This window comes from Talpa occidentalis, unplaced genomic scaffold (genome assembly GCF_014898055.3).
Source record: "Talpa occidentalis isolate TD23 unplaced genomic scaffold, MPIMG_talOcc4v2.1 talOcc4.10, whole genome shotgun sequence".
In the NCBI taxonomy this organism is placed as follows: Eukaryota; Metazoa; Chordata; class Mammalia; order Eulipotyphla; family Talpidae; genus Talpa; species Talpa occidentalis.
The window spans coordinates 19,175,150-19,200,609 of record NW_023600993.1 but is presented as its reverse complement, the minus strand read 5'-3'; the positions used below and the strand labels follow the sequence as shown (position 1 = coordinate 19,200,609).

The window sequence follows — 25,460 nt, the reverse complement described above, 5'->3', positions numbered from 1 at the left end:
TCCATATCGAAGGACTCAGTGTAACAGCCCCATGTGGGCCTCGCCTCAGGTCAGGCGCTTCTGAGTGCTTTCCAACGAGCTCACTCTAATTCTCTCAATGTGCTCGTGACGCAGGTACTGTCACGGTTCTGATGGGCTGCAGTGGGGGGTTGAGGCCCCGAGAAGTTAAGTAACTTGTCCAAGAGGCCCAGCAGGCAGGCGGAGGTACACGAGTCCAGGCGGCAGCCGGGCTGTGGCAGCCGGGCTCCCCACCTGCACCATGTCACCCCCTCATCTTGAGTTATCACATGTTCCACTTTCTGGACTGAACGGCTTGTCCTGAGTCTGTTGCTGCATTTGTCATCTCCCTCCCATTTGGAAACTCTGGAAGCTTCCAGGAGGAGGCTAATATCCTCAGCGTCACTATGAAGAGAATGTGGTGGGCCAGGCCAGTGTCTCCTCGTGGTCAACAAACACCGATCTAGGCACTATGACAACGTGGCCTCTGGAATGTGCCAGCTGAGATATGTCCGCCCGTGGGAGGAAGAGGCAGGGGCCCCAACACACAGCAACATTTTCTTCAGAAGCAGAGGAGGCCTCCAACAGGTGGGGCTAGGGCAGCTTGGCAGCCACCCTGGACTGTGGGGGAAGGTGGGCACTGTCTTCATGGTGTGGCAGGCCTGTAGGGGCAGAGGACTCTAAGCAGTAGGATGTGGGCAGTGGGGGCAGGGTGAGAGTCTCTAAGTACCTCCAAGTGCTTCCTGGAAGCCTGGCTAGAAGCAAAGTGAAGTGCAGAATTCTCCTGAAGGTGGTATTTGGGGTTACTCCCGCACACCCACTGTCTAGGATTCCTGGGCCAGGACATGAGTCTGGAGGGGGCCCCTCTGGGTAGCTACAGTCCCAACACCTCAGTGACCTCAGAGATCCAGGGACTTTGGTGGGGTACAAGGGCAGGACGGAGGGCTGATCAGTATTCTAGAGGGTGTCCAAGAGAGGCTACATTTGGGGTGTTCTCAGCTGCTGAGAGGGACCTTTGATGGCTACAGAACTCCAAGAGCACCTCCAAGAAAGAATTAAAGCTCCACCCTGCTTGCCCACTAAAACCTTTGCCAGGCACAAAGCGGCCAGGCAAGACAGACCTGGCAGACCTGGCAAGACAGCTGCAGGTTGTTGGGGTGAACATCTGTGGGTGAACACATGGAGTGTTCTCAGCTGGTATGGGAGCTGGGCTGTCCCTCACAAGGGTGGGTGAAATCCTAACCCCAACCCTCCACAATGAGACCTCACCTGGAAACAGGGTCTTTACAGAGATAACCACCTTAAAATTGGGCCTTAGGGTAGGTCCAAATCCAGTACGATGGGCACCCTGGTCAAAGGGGAAATTCAGACAGAGACGTGCATGGAGAAAAGTTGGTGCAAAGACACAAGAAGGTGGTGGGGGGAGCTCAGGGCTGGAGAAATGCAGGCACACACCAAGAATGCCAGGAAAGCCTTCCAGTCAGGAGTTCTAGGAGGCAAGGGAGGATACTCCCCTGGAGTCACCAGGGAGAGACCCTGCTGACACCCTGATTTCACACTTCTAACTCCCCCAGAGCTGAGACAAGAAACTTCTAGCTTCAGTCGCTCAGGTTACCCTACACTGTTTCAACAGAGAGCAGGTACACAGTGACTGTGTGATGGAAGGTGAAGGAACATCCATTTGATCTGGACAGGCAAGTGCCCTTACTGGCAAAAATCAGGCTTATTTAAGTCAAGGCCTGGTTGAAGGACATCCACTTGTGAGCTGGTGGATTGGGTTAGAACTCGGGCCTCATCACTCCCCTGATCTTTCATTCCTGACCTCCAGGTTCTGCATCTCTGGCTGATCACATTGTTTATTTTCTAGAAAGGAAGTTAAGCCTACAGTGGTGAGCACTGCTTGCAACCGCCTTCCTTTTTAAACCATACATCTCTGCAAAGTCTTTTGCTGTTTTTTTTTTTTTTTTTTTTTTTTTAAGATTTATTTATATATACAAGAACCCGGGTACAGGCCAGATGTGTGGGAAGGTGAAAGGACTCACCAGGGACAGAGTAGGGAGCAGAACAGGCAGATGGACCAAAAGCACTGCTGAGGGGAGCAGTGGGCGAGACAGGAGAGGTCTGCTGTGCCATGTGGGTAGCTCCCTGGCTGGCAGGATCGAACCAGCACTGCAGAGGCTGTGGACAGCTTCACAGTGCTGTGCTCAACCGCCTGCGGTGCCAGGGAGGCCCTCTTTTAGTGGTTTAAGGATTCTGTTTTGGTCATTTTTCCGAGTAGATTAAGGAGGGCTCCTTAAATCTCCATAGCTCAACAGCCTGAGCCCCTGGCAGGGCTGCCCCCACCAAGCCCTGTGAAGTGACAAACAGCCTGAGCACCTGGCAGAGCAGCAGGGCAGAAGCCAGACAGCCCGAGCAGACATTCCGGGCTGGGGTCGCACCTCAGGCCACCCACCCACCACTTAATTTTTCCAGAACCTGGACAGTGTCCCTAAAGAAAATGACAAGATATTCACAACAGGATCGCGAGGAGACCTGCCCATTTTGCACATCTCCTCTGTTCCAGAAACTATCATATGCAAGGTGCTCTGATGTATTTTCCTCACTTAAGACTTCCCAGCAACCCCACTGGATTGGTACAATGCAAATGCCCATAATACAGAGAGGGGGCTGAGGCCACGCAACTTCCAAGCCACACAGGCCAGATCTGGACGTGAGTTTCTGAGGCCCTAAAGCCCAGGTGACAAAGTCACTACGTTTCCACCCAAGGAAGAGAGGACTCAGCCTCTGAGCTGGGATGTCACCTCAGGTTTGCTCCTCCATTCTACTGTGGAAAGCTCACTATAAATGGCCCTCCCTTGCTTTCCTTGTGGAACCCTCCTTTTCCCTTGACTCTGGAGGGGCCTCTGGTTAAAAGCCTGCCCAAGGAGAGCAGTTCTACAGCTTGTAGGTGAACACCCCACCCAGGTCTGCACGTAGAGAGTGGTGGTCACACTTCTGCCTCCCCCACCCAATCCTGCTGCCTCCTGGGGCCTGGCCATTTGCACAAACCTACCCTAACTAGGAAATAAAATAGGATCTACTCTTTCAAAGACCTGGAGGTGGGTGGCTAGCTGCCTTTTTGATTCCCCTCTGCCCACTTATTCCAAGGGCATCTGACAGGGATGGCAGCCTAGTGAGGATGGCAGGAAGTTTCCTTGCAGTGGAAGCAACTGTCTATCTAAAAAAAAGCTCTTCATCAAAATGCTCAACTTGGAACAAGAACTTGCCGAGAACTGTTAGGGCTGCTGTTATTTATTTATACCCCCACCTACTTCCAGAAAGGATTTCAAGTTGCTTACAATAAAAACAGCTAGAGCTGCACACAGAGAAGAGAAATAAAGAGCAAAGTCAGTGGAGAAACTGCATCCGGGCAACCTGCATCCCAGAAACTGACAGCGCATGTCTGGAAGGAGGTCGGGTGGTCCTGTAGCTAAGTGGTCTTCTGGAGATGGAACTTGTATTTCCATTCTCCCCGTTTGATCAAACATGGGGGGCAGAAAGTCCCCACAAAGTGTTTAGGATGCCAGGCCCCAGCTGGGGATGGATAGTGTCTCATCTCCAAAGTAGGTGAAAGGGAAAGGTCCTTAGGGCACACTACGGTCTCCTTCTCCCTGACGCCAAAGGCTCAGGTGGGTCCCAAGGTCATTTTGGGTCTTGCTACTCAAAGTATGTCTCACGGCCCTTGCCATTCTGAGTGTGGTGTGCAGGCCAACAGCATCAGCATCTCCTGGGAGCTTGTTAGAAATACCCCTCCGGCCAGAACTGCTGAAGCAGAACCTGCTTGCCAGCTGCTGTAGAAGCACACTGAGGTTTGGGAAGTGCTGTTCTAGATTCTTCCTCTGCGTCCAGTTGAGTCTAGGTTTGCCAGCCCTTCAGAGGCTGGAGCCACTCAACTGTGTAGCCTCCACACCCCACACAGCCTCATGCTCACCGGAGGAGGAGACACCCTGGCATGTCCTAGCACCAGTTTCCACAGCAAAACCCTCTGGGCCTGCTCCTGTTCACTATCTGACGAGAAAACTGTGTCACTGACACTGAAACACATGGCTGCGTGCTCCCCATGAACCATCTCCACTCGCTGCGCAGTCTCTTGCTGGCATCACCGTTTCATCTTTTCATCCTCATGACCTCTCATACTGTCCTTCTGCTCGCACGCCAGTCACCGTCACAGCAGACGCATACATATTTGGATTTTTAAAAAGGGTGTTTAACTACTGTCATTGGGAAGCAACATAAGCCACTCAAGGAGGCCAGATCAGCATCTCAGTTATACTCACTCATTCAACACATGTCTATTCAGGACCTGGCTGTGTCACACTGGGATATAAGAGAGCGGACATAAGATGAGCAAAAATTGCTTTAAAAAACGAAAGCACCTCATGAATTCTCCATCGCTATTCCAGACCAGTCAACACATACCTCCTCCCTTTCAGTCCCATTTTCTCTCTTTCCCCACTTCTCAATATTTCTAACCTCTACAGAACATGGGGAGCCGATGGACACCCCCATCCACACACAGAATCGATGTCAGTTCTGTCCTTTGCTGAGGGTTTGTAACACCCTCGCTGAGCCTGGAACCCAGCCCAGGGCAGAGGCCTCACCCTCTTGGTTGGTTCGTAGGGCTGGTTGGTGTTTTTGACACCATCTTCCCTGAGGTCCCCAGTGAGCTCTGTGCAGGTGTCTGTCAGGACCATGCAACTCCTCAAAGCTCATATTTGTCTCCTTCCCCTCAAGACTAAGTCCCTAGAGAGCAGCCTTCTCTTCCGTGTGCGTGTCTCAGGAGCCTCACACACAGCTGGGCGGACAGCATGCGCACAGTTTGTTTCTGGAGTGAATGCCCTCATGGCTGCAGTGAAGGATGCACAGGGTGCACTGAAGGATGCACAAGCGGCTAGGCCCACACTCCCAAGAGCCCGGTGCGGAAGCTGCTCTTACCGTGGTATACTTGCCCAGCTGGCAGAGCGAGGGGAAGGTTTCCTGGTGAGCTTTTCTGATCTTCTCTGTGAGGTCATCCAGCTCAGCTGTCATTTCATAGCTTTCCGTACATTCCTGCTTTGAAGGTTCCTTCTTTTTCTTGTTTCTGTCATTCCTGACGGCTGGAAATGGGAGAGAAGGCGAATCAGGGGTCACTTACAGCCGGACTGCACTGACTGAGCTGGGGCCCCCACTCACCCCAGGACTTCTTGGACTCCTTTGACACTTAGGATAGAAATGGTGGGAAAAAGTGCTAGAAACACTTCTCCTAAGAGGCTCGACAGCTGGGAGGGCTGGAGAGAGAGCGAGGCTTGTCTTTCTACACGTGCTCATCTACCCAATTTTCAAGCCACGCTCAGGGGCCCCAGAAGGCTGGGAGCCTTGGTTTGCTTAGAAAGATCTTCCTAGGTGGCCGGGCAGCTTGAAGAGAGATTTTTCCCAAGCACATTCCTCCCAATTCCAGAGGGGATGGCCAGAGAGGCCTCATGTGGGCCGCTTTTGCCTGGAGACACATCCCTGAATAAAGCTCTTGTTGTGTCATAATTACCAATCCCCAGCTAAGCATTTTGGTTTACTTCTTTTCTTTTTAGTTCTCTGAATTAATTTATTATTGGCACATTTGAAGAAATTCATCTTGGAATTGATGGGATTATGGCTTTTAGCCCTTTCTGTTTTCCTGCTTCCTAAATGTTCTATAATAACCACAGTCTTCTCTTCTTAATTGAAAAAGCTATTTAAAAAAATAATAATCTACGCATTATGAAACCCTTGGCCTAGAAAACTACTCATTCATTTATTCACTTATTCGTCCACAGCTGCTCCACTCCACGCCTGACCCACTGGGCCCCTGGCAGGGGTGGGTCCTTGCCTCAGCCACTTCCCACCCCAGCTCAGTCCTCAACACAGCCGGGGCCCAGGATCTAGTACCACAGTAGTCCTAGCTGCCCCTCACAGCAAAGGTATCTTAGGCCTTCAAATCCAGGTGTCACTCAAAGCTCTGTCTCTGCTAGGACCTCCCAGGGAGGGAAACCTAAGGAGCCCCACAGGTACAAGCGAACCACGTCACCACCTGTCTGTGTGACACCACTGTGACCTGGGAATCTGCGCTGCAAAACCACCCTGGTCCCTGCCCTCAGAGGATTTGGCCTGGCTTGGCACTGGAGCAGGGGAGCTGAGAACTGGCAGTGCCCTATGTCTACAGAGAGCTACCTGAGGTCCTGCATGGGGCAGGAGGTGAGGGCAGAATAGGCATGAGGAGAGGAGAGATGCAAGAAAAAGAGGGGAATAGAAAGGGAAGGGAGGGAGAAAAAAAGGGCATGGAGAGAATGATACTGAAAAACCCCTGGGAGTGTGGGCCGCTGGGGGCGGGTAGTGTGGGGAGAGGGGAGGAGCTCATTCACCGAGCATCTGGAGCATGGCAGTGGGAGCTGTGTCCGCAGTACCTCACTTAATCCCAAGAAGGCTGGGATTAAACCCGTTTTACAGAAGAGGCAGCTGAGTCTCAGAGAAGCAAATTATGCATCTGGTAAGTTTTTTCCTAACTTGGACTCACTTATTCCTAAGGAAGTGGACATATTTGAGAAGAAAGCCTCTCCAGATGATCTCCTTCCCCTGTGACTCTGAAATGACACTGTGCTTTAGCCCAGAACATTCTCAGCTCTAGAAAGAGTGTAAGAGACCATGTGAGGTAACAGCTTCCAGTGGATTATCTTCCAGGGCACACTGGTTCATGTGCCAGACCGTGCCCCGTGGGGTGCAGGGCCAGGGGGGTGGAATGCAGCGTAAAGGGTAGTGTGGTTTAAAGCAGGGAGACCACAGAGAGTAAGGTCGGAAAAGGTGAGAAGTGCGGAGGGAGGAAGGAGACACCAGGCCGCTGTCCACAGGACAGAGTTGGTGAGTGAGTGGAGGCTGTGCTGGGCACCAAGGGAGGCCCACAGCGCAGGGTCAGACCCCCTCCCAAGCCAGCCTCTGCCAATGACCCTGTTGTTCAGCACGAGAGTTAAAGTCTAAACCACAAGTGTCCTTCTGAAACAGGGCCCCAAAGAAAACAGTCTGGTACTGCTTCTAAATATTAAATGCAGCAATATCACCGCATAACCCAGCAACTCTGCTCTGAGGTGTAGGCCCAAAAGATAGGAAACTACGTCTCTGCCAAACGTGAACACAAAGGTTCCTAACCATGGCATCATTCACAGTAGCCAACAAGTGGAAACAGCACAAATGCACATCAGTTGGTGAAGCATAATGCAAAGCATGGCCCGGGTCCCACACTGGAAAATTACTGGCCACAGAAAGGAGTGAAGTATCTGGTGCAATACAGATGAACCTGGGGTACCTGCTGGCTGAGAGCAGCCAGTCACCAGAGCCCATGTGTTGCATGATCTATTTATAGGGGATGTTCATTGTGTGCAGTTTCATAGTCAGGAAGCAGATTAAGGGTTGCCAAGGGCTGCGGGAAGGGCGGGCAGGAAGTGACACTAATGGGCATGGGGTTTCTTTTGAGAGAGATGAAAATATTCTGAAATTAGTGGGAATGATTACACAATTTTATGAAGAGACTATAAACCACTGAACTGTATGCTTGAAATGATGAGTGTTGGGTGCACTGTAGCTCAAAACAACAAGGACAATAAAAACCCAGAACTTTGAGGAAGTCACGGTCGCTGGGCACTAGGATTGGCTCTGCCCAGAATCACAAGCCAAGATGTCCCTGCAGCCACTCAGCAGCGGAAACAAGAATCCATTTATGGGTGGCTTAGACGTGCCAGCCAGCACGGCCTTAAGCAATTTAAGAACCCACAGTGAATTGGGTGAGGCGGTCATCATAATCCCATATCCACATGCTAGGAACCTGAGGCCCAAGACCACCCTCTTTGAAAGTAGTCAAGGCGGGATTTCAGTGGAATAATCGGAAAAACAGAGGAACCACACACACAATTACACCTAATCCCACCCTTAGGCAAGTCCTTAATAGTCATCTTCTCAGGCATCATTAATGTGTCAGCACCAAGTGTTCCGTTTTGCTCACAGGCCCCTGGAAAATCACTGGAAAACTCCCAGCTCAACGGTAACCTGGGAGGGAGGGAGGTACAGACCCTATGAGTTGCCACCACTGAGCATCTAAACTGTGTCAAGAAAGTGAGATGTGAGGTCAGGTTGAGGGGAGGGGCTCAGTAGAGGGGCAGGGGTGCTTGGTGAGCTGTTTCCTGGCATCTGGTGGGGGCGCTCACTTGGATAGTGTGGTGATAGCCCCACCACTGGCAAAATAATAGCAGCAAAGCCAGAGCTCTGACTTCTGTGCTTTGGGGCCCAGCCTCACATGTTGTTAGCAGTTAACCACCAGCTGAGGGGCCACTGGGTGACCTCATGCTCCCTTCAGGATGCTTCTGTCCCCCCTCCTGTACCCCAACTACGCTCTCCATGACCAACTGATGCCTGGGATTATCAGAAACTTCTCTGCAACCCCAAGATGCAGCAACCCCTCTGGTGATAACATCCTAATTATTGTAAAGGTTCCTAAGTTGATGGACAAGTTTTCTAAACTGGTTTTAGAAACTGCTTTGCTCAGTGGCTTACACTGCCATGGGACATAGATGCAGGGCCTGGAGGAGGCGGAGAGACAGTTAGCCAAGAACTACCAGATCTGAGGAGACACTGCATTGCATGGGATGGCCTGGGGACAGCAGCGATGTCCAGTGTTTGGGGACTAAGCAGTTGCTGGGGTGGCACTGGGGCTCACCCCTTGTACAGTAGCAGTGTGGGGCTGGGCGTGACACAGTGCTGCAGGGGGGCCAGAGGATATGGCATGAGCACCACCCCAGGATCCAGCACTTGTCTGCCTCTCTCCTGGGCCGGTAGCAGCATTCCCCGGAGATGGGTGGGTGTTGTGCTAGGTGGGAAAGAGTGAATTCAGCATAAAAGCTTATGTGAGCCAGTCACACAGACAGAAGAATCTAGTCCTTTTCTGTGGTTCCAGAAACCACAGAGATGGTTCCTGTTGCCATGAAACTCACTTATGAGTTAATTATGGTGGGAGCAGATAGTAATCTTATTACCACAGTAACAAACAATAATAGTCAGAATACCGGTATCACTATTATTGCATATACGACAACACATATAATAGAGTATTACTTATTATAACATTGAAAGCATTCATTACAATAGCAACTATGGGTATGCTATGAAGTCCTCTACTCACATTCTATCCTGCAACAACCTGACAGGAAAGGATCATTATTATGCCCATTTTGCAGATGAGAAAACTGAGGCACAGAAAAGTACTGCCAAGGCCATGCATCCTGTAAGTGAGGGGTATGGAATCTGAACTCAGGAAACCAGGCTCCAGGGCCTTCACCCTTGATTACTCTGCTCTGCTATGTCTGTTGAGCACATCAGTGGTTCCACAATGTAGGAAGTGTTAAGAAGCAGCTACTGGAGCTCTGTATGTATATTACTGGGATGTGTGTGTGTGTGTCTGCCTAAGGGACTGGTACAGGAACAGGAATGCTGGACAGAGATGCTCTTCTGAGAATCTAGGGTGTGCAATTGATGCTTAACCCCCAGGGTTGCCTGAAACATTTCATTCTGATGCAGTTGGCTGGCATGTGCACCAATATATCTGTGACTCACCTGCGGTTTGCAAACCACTTGCAGGCAAGGTGCTTCCTTAGGAGGGCACGGGAGGTGGGAGGAGGTCATGTCTGGATCAGATCCCCTCTCATGAGCAGGTAGGGGGCAATGCTGTTCTATGTGGCAATCCCCTCCTAGTCTGTGAATATCTGGAGGGCAAAGGCCATATTTTGCTTTTGTGTCACTGGAGCTTAACACAGTGTCCAGCCCATAGCAGAGTCACTTTGAGAAGGACAAACTGACTCCATCTGGAGCACTATCAGATGTGAGGCCAATGTGTGACAACAGGGAGCTCACTGGAGCCTCTGGCTTCCAGAAACTAGCCCCATTGTCACTGCAGGGTCTGCAGGGGAATCACTGAGGGCTCTGCATCCTGTGGCGGTTAAGGCAGGTGGGGCATTCTTAGGGTCAGGGGCATGAGTCACACACCTGGCAGAACCTAGCCTGATGTTTGCAAAGCGCTTCTCGGATGAAAGGTGCTCCATAAAACATCAAGCATTCTCCTTGTGAGGGCTAAGTGCCACAAATCAGATTTGGTGGCATAAAAGTAACATATTTATGATCCACTATCATATTGCAAATGAAATGAATGTAATAAAAATGTCACTTATACAAATACCTCTGATGTACGGATCTCGACCTATGAATATGAAAACAGACACCCAAGCACTTTTATTTGAATGTCTAATCATGGAAATAAATGAAGTCATGTTCATTTTAATGTGTGCACTTGTGCATGTATCTAGAATATTGATTTCCATGCACACAATAAAAATTTAATGCAGGAAACATGCAAAAGAAGTGGATTCAGGAGGGGATGAAAACACTTCACTAAAAGATCCTTCATGTCAGAAAGAGGGAAAAAAAAAGAGAATAGAGTCGACAGTGTTTTTGTCCATAAACTCCTCTATATGCAGTTTAGCAAAGGAAGCATAATGGTAGAGCTATTCTTGCTGGAATATTAGTCTGGAATTTGTTCATCTTGACTCTTTACCTCCATACTAATTGCAAGAATAACGGACCTTCGTTGGTGATTAGCACTGTCTGGTTGCCATGAGGGAGAGGGAAGCTGTAACTATCAAAACACTTAAAAGAAAAACACAAAAATATAGCTTAATCTTAGTTACAAAATCATTTTCTGAACCTATTATGTAAATGAACTACCCGTGGATTTGAAGGTGGGTGGATCTATGACTGAAAGAGACATCCTGTTCCTTCATTTGAGCCTTTGGGGGTTGGTGCTCGAGTCTGGAAGGCCTCAGGGCCCTCTGTAAAGCTGGGTAGAGCTGGGGCACATGAGGAGTCCCTCAGGTCAGAATCTCCTTGCAAGTGGAAGACTGTCTTTCTCCCGCAACCTCACTTGCCCCGCAAGTGCTGGAAGGAATCCGAACAGAGAAAAGAGGTTCGTGACTGGCTGCAGTGAAGTTGTGTCTTGACTTCAAGAGACACGTGCTTTTTGGATCAAGCTGAGGGCTGGGCACCTGGGAGCATCTGGGAAGTGAATGAAGTCCTGGGATTCTGGGGAAACTTGATTTCAGGATTTGTGAAAGAGGGTCAATATAACATCGTTGAGGGCTTCCCTGGTAGCGCAGTGGGTTGAGCACAGTCGTGTGAGGCTCTCTGCAGCCTCTGCAGTGCAGATTCTATCCCGGCCAGCCGGCGAGAGCCCCACATGGCGCAGCAGACCTCTCCTGTTGCACCCGCTGTTCCCCTCATCAGTGTATTTCTGTCGTCTGCCTGTTCTGCTCCCTGCTCTGTCTCTGGTGAATTCTCTCACCCTCCTGCGCTTCTGGCCTGTACACAGCTCTTGTATAAAAATAAATAAATCTTAAAAAAAAATAACATTGTTGGAGGGCCTCTCCAGACTGGCACCGCCAAGGCCTTTGTGCTGGACTTTCCAAGAAGAGAAGATACCCACCCCAGTGCAAGGTGAAGGGGCTTTCTGGGGCTCCTAGTGCTGCATCCAGCAAGGAGCATACCTGGAATTCTACAGAGTATTAAATATGCAATCTTAGGGAAAGTGTGAGAGGTTAGCAAGGCTCTATCTGCCTAGCTCAGCTTCTTAAAGTTTTTCAAAACCCTTCTTAGATAATGCCTGAAATATCAGAATGTACAAATAGTTGAAGCGGTATTTTATACTAATAAGACAGTTTAAAGCACACTTCCCTCCCACTGGTTGCTTTTGGATATAGAGATTTTACCTCCTCCCAAGTGGACAGTGATCCTTTTGTCTTGTAATTCCAAATGCTTTTCTCCTCCTCAGTCCAGGCTGGTGTGGGCAGCCCTGCTGCGGTCTGTGTGCACTCTGGCCAGGCCTGGTATGGTGGCCATCCTTGTAAGCAAGAGGTTTTGAGTCCATAGACTATATTATCAGTGACTGTATAATCATTTTCTTTGGATAAGTCTAATTTGAACTATTGGAAATATCCTAAGATCAACTCCAGGGACAAGGAGGAAGAAAACATTCCTGTATGATGGATAAGAGCAGGAACTTGATAGTGAGCTGCTAAGAAGCTGCACACTGCCTCTGATGCTCCCTTTGCTATCAGTAATCTTGCCTGCACACTCCATCTGGCACCTAGGGGCTACTATCAATGATGGTTTTCCCTAAATCCTTTTCACAGGAGGCGATATATCCTTGGCTCCATGTGTGTGGCAGGGCTATCCAACATGGATGGGAACTGAGTTTAAGGCCTTACTAACAGCATAAAACTGAAGGCTGAGAAGTAGAAATTTAAGACACTGAGGCTGGCCCTCTGCTTTGAAATCAGGTGGCAATGTGCACACCTATGATCAGTTCACCTTGTTTTTAAAAACCTCACCTGAAATTTATATAAATGCCCTTTGTATATGAAAGACTGTTCAGTGGGTTTTTAGTATCTTTAGGCAGGGAAGTCAGAAGTTTTAAAATAAGGAGACTTACATGTAGAGTAAAATGATGGAGCAGGGGGCCTCCCTGGTGGCACAAGGGATAAGACGCAACCTATGAAGCTGTCCACAGCCTCTGCAGCACGAGTTTGATCCCTGGCCAGGGAGCAAGCCAAATGGTGCAGCAGACCTCTGCTGACTCGCCTGCTGCTCCCCTCAGCAGTGTATTTCAGTAGATCTGCCTGTTCTGTTCCCCAGTCTGTCTCTGGTGAATCCTCTCACCCGCCACATCTCTGGCCTGTAACCCAGTTCTTGCATGCATAAATAAATCTTAAAAAAAAATATAATGATGGAGTAGGTTTCAAGCACATTCCCTTGTATTTCTTTCATGGAGTAAGCAAGGGTCACTTCTAAAAATAATATCTGATGAGGGGGCTAAGGTGCGAGCATGACAAAGAAATTTCCCCGCAGTAGATCCAGATAAGAACAAAGCAAAAAGGAAAGGAGTTAGAGAAGTTAAAAAAAAAAAAAAATGAGAGCAGAAAGGAATTTTAGCCAACGTAGGACCAGGGCTTCAGTTTGGTGCTTTATCACTGGAGGAAAAGGGGACAATCGAGCATAGGCGAACTGGACAGAAGAAACTGTCAGTGAGTTTATCTTGACGGCAAGACTTTCTATGTGAACTGGCTCAGTAAACAGACAAGACCATGTTCACCTCCTTGGGATCAAACTTGCTCAGGTACCGCTCAACATACTTGCTGAATCCCTACCTAAGTCATCCACCTGTTCACAAGGGGTCTGAGAAAGACAAATACTCTGCGGAACTTGCCTGATGTCTGCCAAATACCCTACTCAGGATATCAGTGTGGAGAAGTGCCTGTATATTGTCATATAAACTTTGGAGGCCAAAATCATCAGAGGAAAAGTTTACATGTAAATGTGTGTGTGTGGTTCTGGTACATATTTAAATGAAAATCTTGGGCTTTAAGGCACTTTAGGAAGTGCACTTGGTGAAGGAAACCCTATGGGGACTACACCTGAGGGGGTGGGGGGAAGCAAATATTGTTTAAAAATGAACAATGATGTAAAAAATTAAAAAATTAATATAAAAAATAAATAAATGGTCTCTTCCAGTTTACAGACCCCTATGAGTCTCACTGTAGTCCTCACAACACTAAAGCTTCTAAGGGTTTTCAGAAATGCCAATTAAATTTGTTGTTCAGTAGAGTTTTTGTTCCAGATGCACTCCATTAATTTGACTCTTTAGAGGTATGGCAATACATGTATGAGATATTTGCTAGTTCACTCCTGGATATGATTAGTCATGAGTTTGCCATGGCCTCCTTTCCTAATAATTATGGGGGGAATCCAGTTTGGGGGCAGGGAATATGATCAGCTTGGCTTGTGGGGAGGTGAGCCAGAAACCCAGGCAGCAATTCCAGAGGCTGTTAGAAAGATGGCACCATGGATTTGGTGAAGAGGACAGGTCTGCAGTTATGTTATTTAGGAGGTGAACCTTGGAGATGATTGTGGACATCATGAAAGGGAGTGAATGAGCTAAAGCTAGAGGAAGGGAAGAAAAAAAAAATCAGGAACTGATATTGGGAATTGTCAAAGTTGGTAGGAGCAGTAAGAGGATACAGTGACAAGATGAATAGTGTGCAGGAAAACGGAGATAATGAGAGATCATAGAAACCAATAGAGAAAGGAATTTAAAGAAGCAGAGGCAGCAAAGCCAAGTATCCAATGGAGTCGACAGTCAAAGAATGAAGAGGGAGCAAAGTTCATTGGTCTTGGCAGTGGAGAAAGTGGTGACTTTTAAGAGAACATTTATAGCAGAGTAATGAGGATGGAAGCCAGATCGGGGTTGGGGAGGGTTAAGAGGAGGCCAGAGAAAGCCCTTCAAAAATCAACCTAACAAATAAGCTTGAGTCCAGGCACTTGAAAACTTGTTTTCTATAATCAAACCTGCAAGAGAGGTCAGTGAAACCATCCATGTTTACAAACACAAATACTGTATGAATCTCCCAGAGAATCTGAAGTTGTTCGCTTGCAGAGGCATATTAACTAGAAGGTCAACAGGGAGTAGTGAGATCTTGGAAGATGCATTCACTCAGGATCTGTCTATGCAGAGAAGCAAAGCAAGAGGAGGCTTGAGCTAAGCAAAGACGGGGGGAATGGGAAGGCTTTCCAGGCAGAAGACAGAGCAAGTGTGAAGGCCTAGAGAGAAGCAATAGGGCAACCCTGACGCTGTGCAAGGCATAAGGCCAGAGCTCACAGCTCCATGACCTGTGAACCTTGTAAAGGAGAGGTGGACTTCAGATTCATTTGGGGATGATGCGGGGGATACATCAGGGCTGCCTTTTAGAAAGGAAGCCAGCTCACGAAGAAATGATTAGGGCAGAGAGATCACTGATGGCTGCTGGAAGTACCAACTGAGGAGTGGAATGTCTGAACCAGGGAGGCACTGAGGACCTGGGTAAGAGATATGGGAGAGGGAGTGCCAAGCAGTGGGGTGGTTCAAAGGTGACATGCTGACTTCCAGCCTGAACACTGGTGAGGGGACAATAATGGGGGAGTAAGACACATGGTAACCAGGTGCCTGTGCACTGCCCCAGCAGAGCTGTCCAGTGCATATGGTGTGCAGTTGGCTATCTGGGTCTCAGGCTCAGGAGAGGTTACCTGCTGGAGACAGAGTATGTGGCAAAGTCCTCTTAAGATGAGACTGGTAGTCTTGCAAAGTAGTGGCAAAGCCCTTGGTCTCTCTGGGTTTTTGTTCTCCCAGCTCTTGACTTCTAGGAATTGACTTAACATGAAATAGGCTCAGCAATCTGGACCTCGACATTTATTCATTCTACTGACAGTTACTGAGACAGAACCAACTGTGTGTGTCAGGCACTGATGTAGGCATTGGGGTTTGCAGCAGGAAAGCAACATGAAAGTCCCTGCTTCCACTGAATTAGTGACACAGGAGGGGAACTTCTTTCAAGTCTACTCTATAAAGAGGCCCAAACAGCATCTGCCATGGTAAGAAAACACTTAAGCAAACACACAGGATGGAGACAGGTGGTTATGGGTCTACCCTGGATATCAGACATTGTCCATGAGAAGATAATGACTGCTCCTTGCCCTTGTCTTTGAAACGTCAAGATGGGAGAAATCCCAACCCACTGCGGAGATTCAAATTCACAGTCTCTCACTGCCACAGACCAGTTTCTCAAGTCAGAGCGGTGTTACCCAGACTTCTCTTACATCTCCCTTGGCTGTAAGTATGGCTTGGTGTTAGCAGCAAAAGCAGCGCTTGCACCAGTGACACACCATTAGGGGAAGGTCCTGCCCTCTGCTGTGCTAAGTGCTAACATATGTTATCTCACTAAATTCTCATGGAAACCCTAAGCAGAAGGTGCTACTCTAACAGGCCAATTTGCACAGGAGGAAACTTTGGCTTGAGGACCTCAACTGTCACCAAACCAGTCAGTGACAGGACTACAGTTTGAATGCAGTTCTAACTAATTCCAAGCTATATACAGCTCATAAGAATCTTCTTAAAAACTGGTAGCTTTAAGAAAAGATTAGTGTTATTAACAAGAATGTAATGTAGACTGTAATTAAGGAATTTTTCAACTTGGCCTTGGCCGCCCTGAATTCCATGGAGAGGTCACTCTCAGGCCACATGTGTGACTAAAGGAAAATGTTAAAACTGAAACAGCAGAAATACCCCACAGCCCCTGAGTCCATCCCAGCATGGGCTGGCCAGAACTGTAGCCCACCCAGCCTTCCCCGAGAGAACAGAGCAGTTTCTCCACACAAACCGATCATCCCAAACTGCCTTCGTCCGTGAAGAATTGCTCAAATCCTTAGTTCACAAAAATCCTCTTTCTGGCCCACAGAACTTTAATTTTCAGATACTTATTTCTCTGGAGAGTCATTTGGAAATGAAATAAAGCCATCTTCACTACTCTCTGCATAGCTCACAGCCACAAACTTGGATGTCTGACATTCACAAAGAACTGAGTTTCTATTCCAGGGAATGTTTCAGCTAAAAAACATAAGATGTCCAAGAAATAACCCAGAATGTTCCTGCCACACCCGCGCAATTCACTTCCCTTTACCCTTCCTTTGTCCTTCCTTCCTCACCCACGCTCACACCCAGGATGTGCTTTCTTTTCTTTTAGTCAAAAGATACCTGCCAAAGCGGGAGGCAGCCTTCAGCACACAGGGAAGAGAGGAAAGCGGTGCCGAGGCAGAAAGTGGTGGCGAATTCTGACCTCCTCGTAGCCACCTTTTTATGACCCATCCATTCCTGGGGTGGGAGTGTAAAGTCGGTGCAGAATGGCACTTGGGGCACTTGGGGTGAGAAGATAGTTCACATGCAGGAAACCAGTGAAAGGCATGCAGAGAATCCCTGGGCTGCAAGCTGCGGACCTAGTGAGACCATCAACTGCACATTTTGTGCTGAGCGCCATCCTGTCCCAGGACCTGCTGCAGGTGCCGGGGGTATAATAGTGAATAAAGCACCATTTCTGACTTCTTGGAGTTTATTTTCCTGGGAAAGGCAATAAGCAAATACATTTACAATCTCATGTCAGAGAAAGATAAGTGACAGGAAGAGAACTTATGCAGCTGGGGTGGGGTGGGGGGAAGAGATGGACAGGATGCTTTTCTGAGGGGTGGGCAGAGGGGCCTCTCTGATGGGGGGCACTTGAGAAGAGGTAAAGGACAGGTCATGTGGTTATCTGGAAGCAGAAAGGATTGCACAGGTTTGGGGGAGAAATACTATAAATTAAAGATACAAACGACTGTAGCTACTTGCTAATGTATTCATTCATTCAAAAAATGCTACCCCTCTATTTACTGGGAACTTGAGTTGGCAGTGCGTGGCCGGGGGAAGTTGCTGGAGATGCAGCTGGCGAGGGAAGCAGATGCCGCTGATCACACAGCCTCCGGCAAGCCCAGGGGTGGCACACTTTTTCCATAAAAGGTCAGAGCAGAACTAAAATACGCTTTGTGGAGCTTCTAGTCTCCATCCAACTCCTCTGCCATTTTAGGATAAAGAGGGCAGCACCAGATGTAAACCAAAGAGCACAACTGTGTTCCCATAGAACTTTCTTCACCAAAACCAGCTGGGGGTCTGAGCTGGCCCAGGGGCTGGAGCACTGTACTCTTAAAAATTTAAGAAGCTGTTTGTGCAATAAACCCAAATTAGGAAACAAAGTCTATTTAAGAAAAAAAAAATTACTACCCACTCTCACCCTTGTTTGCCTTTCAGTTATTAGGCAACAAAGTAGATGTAATTGTTTTCTCTGCCCAGCAAATACTCCTAGACCCCGGCATGTTTCCATGGTCACTTTCTTTTTTTTTAACTTTTTTTTTTTTAAAAGATTTATTTATTTATACAAGCACTGGGTACAGTCAGAAGCGCAGGAGGGTGAGAGAATTCACCAGAGCCAGAGCGGGCAGGAAGCAGAACAGGCAGAAGGACGGAACTACACTGCTGAGGGGAGCAGCGGGCAGCAGGAGAGGTCTGTGCGCCCTGTGGGACCCTCGCCTGGCAGCTGGGGATCAAACTGGCGCTGCAGAGGCTGCGGGCAGCTTCACAACCCAGCGCTCAACCGTTGCGCCACCGGGGAGGCCTTCCATGGACACTTTCTATGGAAACTCCCCCTTCCTCTCCCCTGAGCTACTCCTGCTTCTTCCAGAACCCTAGCCTACAGGTGGGTGCAGATTCTCCTCACCTAACCGCACATGGAAAAACAGCAAGGGGGCTGTGGGGCAGAGGCTTGGGTCACAGGCTTCCACCCAACGCAGACAGCAGAGGGGAAGGCGATAGGAGATATTCTTCCACAGAGAAGAAAGAAGCTGAGTAGTGGTGAACTGGGTGAAGAACATTTTGGCAGAGGGGAAATCATGACCCAAGGCTCTGGAGTTGTGGTGCCTGCGAGGCGTTCAAGAGATATGAGCCTGCCCAGGCCAAGGCCATTCTCCTACAGGGGAGGCCCTGTTCCTGGGACAGGCCAGCAAGAGTCTGGAGAGCCACGGAAGCCTGCAGATCACAATCAGACAGTTTGCTTTCATGGCCCAAGTCTTTACTGAATAAAATGGAAAAGAGCATCTTCCTAGAGCTAAAATTTTAAAATATTAAAGCATTTTTACTTTTCAGGCACTGCCTAAGATTGACTAAGTGAATTAAACTCTGAACATCTCCCTTTGTAGGATATCTTTCAGTTTAAAGCTTCAAAAACATCTTTCATTTTAAAGCTTCAAAAACCTTGAAGGTAACATACCTTCAAGGCCATCTTACTATATTTTCCTATCCTGACAATTGAAATATGCATTTATATTGAAACATATCTATTAGGAAAAAGTTCAAAGCTACCAAACGACAGAAAATGGTATATAACAAGCCTCCATTCACTGAATACCCAGTGTCAATGATCACCTTATAACCAGTGTTATTTGCTTTCAATTCCCATCTGCCTCCCCCCTCAACCCCCTACCCCATTATTTTAAAGCAAAATCTAACCGTCAAATGCTTTCATTTGTAAATGCTTCAGACATTTCTTTCATACATTTTTATCACATACTTGTTTCATCTTAGAAGGCAAGGTATTATTTCCTTCAGGTAGATTTTAGTAGGACGAGTGATCTTGAGTGAGAATTGACCTATAAAGCTGACTGGATGAGACTGTGGAGATGCCCACTGGACCTTAATGTGCTCCACGCAGAGTCAGCTCAGCCAGAAACACCCGGGACACAAGCAGGAAGGTCAAGTTGGACATTCCCCCTGCTCTTTACCATGTCTCTCCCACCTAACAACCAAGTCACTTTCAACAAGAGCTGGCAGCACCCCGTCCTCAGCCTGAGTCACCCCCCCAACCCCAGTCATTTGCATTATCTTGGGAAACATGTGGCATAACTTTACATGCATTTAAGACTGGATAGACTTTAAGCTAGAAAGGAATGCCGAATTCAAAAATAATATTTTCCTCGTTAATTCAATGGTTTCCATGCCCAGCCACTTATCCCACTTACCCCGTCATCTTTGACTGAATTCAGGAGACTATATAATGGTTGGTTAGCTCTAGGAACTGCCATTTTCAGTCTCATTGACTGATTTTGCTACCAGGTATCTTAACTGCAGAGGACCTCATGGTTAACTATGATTATCAGCATTACCTTCTCATACAGGGCTTCCACTGATATCAACATTTATTTAAAACAGGGAAAGGTCAGTGGGTAACAGGACTTCAACAAGATTTGTCCTAACTTTCAAAGAGCAAGAATTATGAAGCATGGTTACTAAGAAGTTCCTAGAGCTAACTAACCTCAAAAACAGGAAAGCTGGTAGATGTGGGCTGTTTCCCCTCTCTGAGAACTATGGGTGACTCCCAGATCATTGAGTTTGATTGAGAAAAGAAACACTAAATTTGAGACCTCTGCAATCTGGGCTCCCTGTTCATTTAAAGAATTCCTTGAGTCCTGGAGTCTCTCTAGTCTTCCTCACTCTCTTCATGGGTCAACAGACCCATGCCAAACCCCTCTGTGTCAAACACATAGATCCAGAGGCTAGGAGCCCCACCTATAGGCCAGACCTTTCTCTTAAGCATCAGATGTGTGTATTCAGCTTCCCTGGACATTTCTTGGCCCTCACATCAACCCTCTCCTAAAAGGCTCTTTAGCTGCCCTGGCTGACTCCTCCTCTGGTGCTGTCCTTTCAGTGACGGTGTCCAGCGGCCATGTCCCAGAGAGACAGACTCATCCTCATCTTGTCCTCATCCTGTGTACCTACCAAGATCTACTCAGTCTACCTACTGTTGCTCAAGTTCTGGCCTCTTAAAAAAATGTAAACATAACCAGGTAAATATTAGGCTCTAAATATAGAGTCAAATCTTCTCAAAATTAGATATCCTGTGCTCCCCTGAAACATCCGTAATACCCGCTGCTGCTACAATGGATATTGGAAAAATATTTAGAGCTAAAATATGGTATTTCTCCAGGGGATGTGTATCAAATATGGGGAGAGAGCAGCAATTGCTAGAGAAACTCAATAAATAACTTGACAAACTGTCACTTTCCTCTAGGTGCACTGATAACATATATTAAAAGGATGCAAACCTTGCTGTTTCCTCCCAAGGATTTTTTTTTTGGGGGGGGAATCAAGAATGGCAAGTTCCATTCATATTGCCAGCAGCAGAAAAAAAAAAAAAAAACCACCCTATAGGATACAGTCAAAGACGTAGTTACGTACATCACATTTCAAGGCACAGGTTTACCTAAGACTTTTCCTTGGCACTGCCTTAAAATCAAGAGAATCTGAATGCTGGTCCTCCTGTATTATTCATTACATAATTGCTATGTTTTATTAGAAATATGATCTATTATAACCTTGAATGGAGTACATTAAATGACATTGAAAATTAGATTATTCTGATTATTAGAGAAGTGAGAAATGTGCTAAACATTTGTAAGACTGATAATCAATCAGGGTATCCATTTGAGTGTAATAAAAATCAATCTGGAGCCAGTGTGTTTAAATCTAATTTTTTAAGCATGACATTTTCCTCGGAGTTTCTTTCAAAAATGTCACCATCTTCTACAACAGTGATTGATTCTGTCTCTAGGGAGAAGCACTCACTCCAATTACTTCATCCACTGCACACAAACCATAGTCCACTTCAAAAAAAAAAAAAAAAAGGCCAAATGAATCCCAGCAATAACAATATATTTTATGGGAGGGGGGGCGGTTTACAGATTTATGTCACTCAAGCTACAAAATCACCCATCTTCCTTCCCCCAGCTCAGACTGATCAAATATGCTTAGATCATAATGTGATTCTTTACTTTTTCCCACAAATGAAGTATTTTTTATACTAGGCTTATATTCCATGGGGGGTGGGGGAGGAAGACACTGGTTTATGTAAAAATATTCTTTCCCCTCACCTCTTTTCAGAGAAAGAAAAAAAATGGTACAATGATTGCTAATTTAGTCTTCCATCTTCCTCCCGCCCTCCCTCCTTCCACCCATCTCTTTATTCATCTATCAATAGACAATTACTGAAGTCCAACTAGGTCACCAAGAGGCTGGTCAGCTTGGGATTCTTTTCTTGAGAGTAAATTCAAATGCACTAAAGTTAAGAAGGATGTCTCATGCAAAATACAATTCCCAGGAATATTACTGAACAGATCCTACATTCTGTAGAGAGACAACTAGGTTGGCATTAATTGCAATGACTGTCCACTAATTTAAGCTGTTCCTTTAGATTGGCACATGTGAATACTCACTTATGGAAGTTTGCATTTTCCTGGCAATGGTAGGGGAAGGGGGAAGATCAAATTTACAAGAGTTCTTGCCATGACCAAGAACTTGACATTCATTACCACTGACTCCTCAGTGGCAGAAGGGCATGTCTGCTACCCTGTTAGAGCTAAATGTTTAAATGTTTAGAGCCTTTCCCTGAAAGGCTTCTGCAGGTCTTTCAGTAGGATGGCACTTTTCACCTTTCTCCACACTGTTCCTTCTCATTTCCCTGAGGAGGAACAAGGACTTGTCTTGGTGATTCAGAGGGAAACACATAGGATTCTGAGTTCAAGAACTTCTGAGCCTTCTCTACATCTGACGGCCAGTCTGTAGAGAAGATTTGCTCTTCATGATATGGAAACCGCCAGGAGCGGTTCTGGGAGAAGGCCTTCTCTGTCTAGGAGAAGGCCTTTGGTGCCAACACTGCCTGTAACAGGGCAGGTAGGCTAATCTGATTTAAGCCAAGAGAACCACTCACATAAGCTGAATCTTCCTCTAAGGAAATGGCTATATAAAATTCATATCTATAGGGAGGAATACTATGCTGCCATTAAAAATATTTTCAAAAACTAATTTATATAATAGGGGGTATGAAGGAACATAAGGCACAAGATAAAAATAGCTCATTTTTCTAGGTAATAATAGGTTTTCAGTAAAGATGGCTGATCATATAGATTTTGGGCAATTACTTTCCCAGAGACCCTATACTGTATGAGAACCTTTTTAGTGCCAGAGAAAAGTTACTTTCTTTTGAAAGGAAAAAAGCATTCTTTAGGAAAGTAGCCAAATAGGTTCACTTGCAGACAACTTGGAAAATAAAGAAATTTGCAAAACAAAACTATATATCATAATAATCCACTTAGAAATAATCCTAAATTTTTATTTACTTTGTTCTGCCTTTTTAATGCATTAATTAATTTTTCATATTGTTCATACACAAATTTTCTGGTCTCATTTTTCCTTTAAACATGATATTGTGGCTATTTCCCCATGTCATGAACTTGGTTTCAAAAGCAGCATAATGTTCTTTTCTTTGGTGTGAGTTCAGTGTATGGCTATTCTTTTCTTGATCATATCTTTATATTGTTACTGGTTTTATACTAAAACACAATGGTGCAATGAACATCTTTGTACATTATCATAACAGACATTTTTTTTTTTTTTAAATTTTTTATTTATTTATTTTATTGAGGCATGTTTTATTATTTATTTATTTGTTTGTTTTTTTGTTTATACATGCACTGGGTACAGTCAGAAGCGCGGGAGGGTGAGAGAATTCACCAGAGCCAGAGCGGGGAGCAGAGCAGGCAGAAGGACTGAAGTACACTGCTGAGGGGAGCAGCGGGCGGCAGGAGAGGGCTGCGCGCCATGCGGGACCCTCCTCCGGCGGCAGGGGAGCAGCCGGGGATCGAACCGGCGCTGCAGAGGCTGCGGGCAGCTTCGCAACCCAGCGCTCAACCACTGCGCCACCAGGGAGGCCCATCATAACAGACATTTTATTATTTCTTTAAAATATTTTCCAGGAAGGGGAGTATAAAAGCTTGTCAAATACACAGACAAATCACAAGTTTATAGTGTCCAGCTTGGGTCTGTCTGCCGGAGGCTTGTTCCTGCCTTTCTCTGCAGATCCTGGGATACATTCTCTGAGGGAGCTTACTTTGGCATTTCCAATCTGGTTCACCTTTGTGGGGGACAAGCCCACTCCTGTCAGAATGGCCCATCGGCTGACCCCCGTTAGCAGGGCTATTACACCAGCTCTCTGATCAATCCATCGTTCCGCAGGACATTGCTATCGTCTATCTCACTTAGGCCAGTGCTGCTGGCTTAATAGTTCCCCATTGGGCCACAGATGGCCAGTGGTCGGATATAGCAACATAATCTGATTACGGGGTGACCGTGACCCCTTTGGACAACGTCAGCCTTGCTTTGCAAGCAGCTGCTGCCCAGAGGGAGTGGATTTGCCAGGCTGCCCCTCCATGCAGAGTTATTGAGATACTACCTATGGGCCATCCTGAAGCTCAGGGTTTAATCAGTTTCACTGCCTGAGCAGACTCGGTGACCTTTCTGTCCTCTCTAGGGGGTGTATGTCAGGGGAGAGTAGAAAGTGGAAGGAGCGGGGTTAGGGGCCTGGGGAAAAATGTCTTTCTGTAACACACAGTTAATTAAGAAAATATTAGCAGCGGACTCCCCCTCACAGTGAACTTTATCTTCTGAGAGCTAATTCTCATGTATGTCAGATCCCAAAGCACTAGGTGCATGCTATGGGTCCAAACCACGTGCTCACAAGTGGATACATGCATATATACCTCAGGGTATATATACCTCAGGATTTACATGTGTGTATACATTGGGGTTTACATGCATGTACATCCATGTCAGCACAACTGACATTTGGGACCAGAGAAGATGTTAACAGCATTCCTGGCTGCCCCCACTGGAAACCAGTAGCCTCCCCGGCTGTAATAAGCAAACATGTGTTCAGACATTACTATGTTTCTGGGGGGGGGGGGCAAAGCTGCCCATAGCTGAGCTTTTCACGGGTGTACAGAAATTCTATCATCTTGAGTTAGTGAGTGATTAAGAGCACAGGCTAAGGATCGGACCTATAACCATCACAGACTCTGGGGACACACCTTTCCTTGCCTCTGATCCTCGTCAGCAAACTGGGGCAATGACACCTGAGTCATGGAGTGGGAAGGGTTGTGAAGGAAATGGATGGAGGGCACTGGTAGGGCTCTTGGGAAGCATTCCAGAAGAGGCACTTCCCATACCACGTGGCTTATTGGCAGACGCACTCAGGGCAGTGTCTGTCACTCACAGGCACAGGTAAGAGCAAAGGGAGAGTGACTTGTTCCAAGAGTCTAAGTACAGAGCTGCAAAACTCCATTATAGCAAATACTGTAATCTGATCAAATTTCACCTATCTTGAACCATTATAAGATGAATCAACTAACTGAACAGCATCTCTTAATCCCACAGTGAAAAACAGAAATCCCCTGACTGGACACTGGAATCGACACTGCATAGTCTTGATTTCTCCTCCTTACTATTATTCTAATTTCCTTTGAGGAAGTTACCTCTGCCCCATTGCGGCTGTTTTGATAGGGCAGAAGATCCTGCTGCTCTTTCATTTATTATCGAGGATAAGGCAACGCCATCATTGCCACTTTCCTCTATAGAGTCAGGGGTACAGGTGCCAGTCATTGCCAATAGAGCATTATTTCCTGGGAGAACCTTGAAGATGAAAGAACTAACTGGGAGTCAGTCTTTGAATGGTGACATTTTGACCAAACTGTCCACAATGCAATCTCTTTCCCACCTCCCCAGTAGATTTCCAGTGAATTCCTCTTGGCTTAAGTCAGCCATGTGGTTTTGCCACTTACGCTCAATCAACCCTGACAGATACTCACAGAAAATCTGGCTGGGGTGGGGTGGGGAGGGGGAGGGGGAGTGAGAAAACTAGAGAAGTCATCAAGATGAAAGATATGGAGAAACATTCTGCAGAAATGGGAAAACCCACTTTTACTGGTTTAAATGCAGAAAATACAGGAGAGGAATGGTACTATAAAGGACTCTCCTGTTATTATCATTCACAAACTCCACATCCACAGAGAGAGGCATTTGGTCTACTCAGAACAGAGTCATCATTCTT

General features: G+C 46.9%; 1 protein-coding gene across 9 annotated transcripts in view; it reads right to left on the bottom strand.

The window, feature by feature from the left end:
* The window catches only part of RARB (retinoic acid receptor beta), an 885,139-nt gene that overhangs the window by 14,938 nt on the left and 844,741 nt on the right, over positions 1 to 25,460 (bottom strand). For all 9 annotated transcript variants that reach the window (XM_054692829.1, XM_054692837.1, XM_054692832.1 and 6 more), the window contains one exon: positions 4,972 to 5,132. In XM_054692829.1, the coding sequence (XP_054548804.1) occupies positions 4,972 to 5,132 (161 nt within the window). The remainder of the gene's footprint in view (positions 1 to 4,971; positions 5,133 to 25,460) is intronic.